Here is a 4,162-nt window from a genome sequence, read left to right as displayed (position 1 = left end):
GTTAACTGTGGAGTGGTGCGGTCCACGCGCACACAGAAATGCCACTCACTTTGCTCCTTCATCCTTTTTTTTGTTTAATTAACTGCCACGACACTCACCAGAATTTTATGTTTCCACATCTTGTTTACTTGTTGTTTTTTATGATTTTGGAGTTCGTTGATTCCTCCACTGTAACTTATCACCGCGGCACCACTGCCCGACATATAACCGTTGAGCGAAGGGAGGAGGAAAATAGGAACGAAAAAGTACATCTCATGGCTTACTTATGCGCCTTATTACATATTGGTGTTTATGACTCATTGGGCTTCGTTCCTCATTCCTTTCTCTTCTCTTTTTTCTCTCTTCTAGTTTTAAGTGTAGTTTTTTTTTTGTCATTTATGTCTCGTTCTGTTTCTTCTTTTCCTTCACGCAACTTCTCACGACTCCTGAGTGAGGTGTGATGCTTGTCATTTATTTAAATAAACTTCTTGTGGCAGAAAATGGGATGATGTGAGTGGCCTTTTTACTCCGGCTGCTTTGAAGAGGGTCACTTAAGTTGGCTCGGATGCAACGAAAGAAGAAAATTCTGAGGAGAAGTGACGCCGTGATGGCGACATGTGTTAGGAATATGGTGTTGTTGTTTGCTTGCACCTTTTCATTTGGCGATCATTAAGTTTAATTTTATTCTTGGGAGATGGGGGGGGGGTGTGGATTTCGATTGCGTTCAGCTGTAGGGACCTCAGGTCCTGAGTGTATTTTGCCAGTCCTGACTAATATAATATTCGCACAATTAAGCATACGTATTATGTATATCTCAGCTGCTGTAGTCGTCCTGCTATTACTTTTGCTTTGCGTTTTGTTTCCATCTCACATATAAAATACAATTACCATCGTTGTCAAAATTGGAACGCACTACACGACTCATTGAGAACCTTTGTCGTAGCTGCCGCGGTCAATCGTGCTGCAGTAACTGTTTTTTTTTTTCTACCCCTGACATGTCAGTGAGCGGTGTGTTCAGCAAAGGCCGTGGCATTGGTCACGAGGCGGCCACCTCCATCCTTCGTTATATTCCACGTGCACGTGTACCATGGCAGCCAAGTCGCTTTGGGCGTGAGAATCTCACAGCCGCGGATATGGCGCGACTCTGGAGTCGGGGCCGATACCGTGACGGGCCTGGCAATTACAACAGCGGATACTGCACAGAGCGCACGCATGTGCTCGAAGAAAACACTGTCTCAATCATACCGAGGCGGGAATTGGAAAAATATATGCCGGACATTACAATCGGCCCGAAGGCATTAGTTACACCAGTTTCATTGATGAATGCACGGAACGGTCATCGCGTGACGCACGACCTGTTGCATTCATACGACCCACACATTGGTCGACTTGGTAAACCGGCTGTTGTTGATCATGACAACATTACCGTGGAGGACCCCAACCGTGTTGGCCTTAATGCAGCGACACTTGACTGTAGGGGGCGTATTTATCGGTGGCTGCGCCGCGGCCCCTTCTTTCAGGTGGACAATTACTTCCGTCGGTCGGTGAAACTTAATCGAGACGGGACGCTTCCAACCGATTTTGTGCATGAGGCGCCGTTGATGCGCAAGATTATTCGGCTTGCACACCGTGGGCATTTAAAGGCAGCGTGTGAAGAGTACCGTCGTGTAACGACAGTTCCACCCGTGGAGGTTTACCGTGCGCTAACGGCCTGCTGTGTACCGGGTGCCAAACTTGCAGATGCGGTGTCCATATTTGAGGATGGTAACTCGAAACTATTCTATGTGTCGCGAGATGGGGAGGTACTCCACAACCTCATGCGATGCGCCATTGCGGCACGGCATCGCGCGCGTATAATGTGGGTGTACAATGTAATGCGTGGTCGATTCTACGAAAACGTTGTTGTGCGCGCAGAAGTGGATCTCATATGGCGTTACCGCATTGCAATGATCGCGCTTGAATACCTGCTCGACCACGAATGCGCTGAGGAGGCGGCCGCTATTTACAGCTATCTTGTTGAAGAAGAACTGTTGCGCTGCGATGTGCACGTCCGAGTCGGTCTCCACATGCGCGAGGCAATTGCAGCGGGGAAGCCAATAACGTTGAATGACGACGTAATGAATGCTACATCGCTTGTCAGGGATGCGACGGCCGTCGCACCTGAGGTGGCCCGTGAGCTGCAACGCCGCCACGCACAGACGCTTCAAAATAGCGCTGTTGAAGCCGTGGGCGCGGAAAATGTGAGAGAGGGATCCGCCCCTTGGTCTATTCTTGGTCCCCTCACGGCTATTGGACCAACAGCGGAGGATACCATGGTTTGGTTACAGCAACACTACGGTGATGTCGATGTTATGAGTATTATGCGGTGGGCCCGTTTTAGGAAAGGGAAGGATTTGATGGCGAAGGACCGTCCACAGTATCTTGCGCGCGCCGCCGCATGGATTGAGCTCCTCAGCAAACGTAACCGTGAGATGGAAGAGGTGCCTTTGACCTACATGCGCAAATCTAAACCACTGGTGCTGGACACGAACTCTAACGTGCGGGTGGCCTGGCAAACACCGTTGATGAGAAGCGGTGGGCCACCAAGGCTGCTCGCCAGGGAGGAAGGCTACGTGTTTCACCACAGCAATAGTTCTCGCTTTGTAGAGGAAACCTACCGCCACCCGGGCGAATCGTTGCAGTCACGTTACCTGGCTCTTCAACCTCTGCACACGGAGGTATCTGTAAAAGAGGACTTTCAACGGCTCTATTACCAAGCGCAGAAGCATCACAAACAACAGGAACGTTTACTTCCTGTATCAACAGCAGCGATCCCGTCTCGTATCGTACACCATTCGGTGATGAGCGCTCTGCACGGTGTAAGTGGGAAAGGTGAGCCAGCAAACCGCAGCTTGTTCACTGGTAATAGGAGTAATGACAGTCATTCCAACACTGGCGTCGCTAGTGGTACCAGCGCCTGCACCGACGGTGCGGGAAGCGCGACTCCGGAGTTTTAGGTCAGGTGTATTTGGAGTGACGCATATTCGTGCAAGTGTAATTCACATATATGTAAACGTTGGAGGTTTTAATATATAGGGAAGGGAAACTATTTTCCTACACTCTGAGAGTGTAAGATTACGAAGGAGAAGGAAGTTACCTGGATATCTTGCGCTGGTTTTGTTCCTCCGTGTGCCACGTGATGTGGGACGGACTCTCGGGAATTGGAGCGATCGCATGTGATAAGGACAACTATCGGAGTGAGAGACTAAACCATTTCGTCCTGTTCCAGTCCCAAATTTGTTGGCGTGTGCGGGGCACTTTACTTACCGAATTTAATAACTGTGCCACATGCCCGGAGAATCGTGTGCGCGAAGGTATGCCAGCTATATTCTTCATTTTTCCTTTCCTGTTTTCACTGCATTTCTCCCCGCTACTCACATGGTGTATGTACTAGGTGTGAACTGTTGAATAACTCAGCTGCTTTTTGTTTTTGGAAAGATGCTGAATCGGCACGGTACCCGACTGGATATTGGAACCCCAGAGGATGTGGCTGAGTTGGATGCTGCAGAGGCGCTCCGGCGGCAGTACGATGGTGCCCCATACCCCAATTGCCCTGGTGGTAGTTCCGTTCCCCTACAGGAAAGAGATGCGAGTTGCTTTGAGCGACATTGTTATCCTCAGTATTATTCTCATCACCCTCAACAACAGCAACAGCCGCCATCGCAGCAATGAGGGCGGAGGCGAACGCATTTATTGCAAAACTAATCTCTGCACTGGGAGGAGTGTGTAATTAGAGCGCCGGGAAGTCAATTCCTCACCTCTATAATGAGTGCGGTGGGACCATACAAACTCAAAGGGGCGAGGCGCCGATTTCCCGATACTTATGGAGAAAGTGGCTGGAGGATGGAGTTGTCAAGTATTTATTGATCTTACGGTTTGTAACCTGAGGTTAATGTGTGTGGCGGGCAGTGCCGCACGTTCCCCTACTCGTTCTGCATGACGGGTTGTCACCATCAATGGTCTCAATTTGCCCCTCCAGTTGCTTGTATACCCGTAGGATATAGGGAAGAAAAAATATATCCATCAACCGCTAGATGTGGAAATATCGCAATAGACTTGCCGCATCGGACCAGGCTGATTTCCACAGTCTGATCCCGTATGGGTGTCGTCCCTGCATGGTATCCCCGTGAGGTTTACTCTCTTC

General features: G+C 49.6%; 3 protein-coding genes across 3 annotated transcripts; all 3 read left to right on the top strand.

Moving 5' to 3' along the window:
- Window positions 1–38: 38 nt before the first annotated feature.
- Window positions 39–440, top strand: TEOVI_000390200 (uncharacterized protein; the record flags this gene model as incomplete). Its single annotated transcript, XM_067226737.1, has 1 exon — window positions 39–440. The coding sequence occupies one exon, from the start codon at window positions 39–41 to the stop codon at window positions 438–440; it is 402 nt and encodes a 133-aa protein (XP_067082838.1).
- Window positions 441–974: 534 nt separating this feature from the next.
- TEOVI_000390100 (uncharacterized protein) lies at window positions 975–2,975 on the top strand (the record flags this gene model as incomplete). Its single annotated transcript, XM_067226736.1, has 1 exon — window positions 975–2,975. One exon carries the CDS (start codon window positions 975–977, stop codon window positions 2,973–2,975), a length of 2,001 nt encoding a protein of 666 aa, XP_067082837.1.
- Window positions 2,976–3,456: 481 nt separating this feature from the next.
- On the top strand, window positions 3,457–3,690 carry TEOVI_000390000 (uncharacterized protein; the record flags this gene model as incomplete). Its single annotated transcript, XM_067226735.1, has 1 exon — window positions 3,457–3,690. One exon carries the CDS (start codon window positions 3,457–3,459, stop codon window positions 3,688–3,690), a length of 234 nt encoding a protein of 77 aa, XP_067082836.1.
- Window positions 3,691–4,162: the final 472 nt, after the last annotated feature.

This window comes from Trypanosoma equiperdum, assembly GCF_001457755.1.
Source record: "Trypanosoma equiperdum strain OVI genome assembly, contig: ctg_836, whole genome shotgun sequence".
Lineage (NCBI taxonomy): Eukaryota > Euglenozoa > Kinetoplastea > Trypanosomatida > Trypanosomatidae > Trypanosoma > Trypanosoma equiperdum.
Note: the sequence above shows the minus strand (reverse complement) of the source record. Positions and strands in the feature narration are given on the sequence as shown.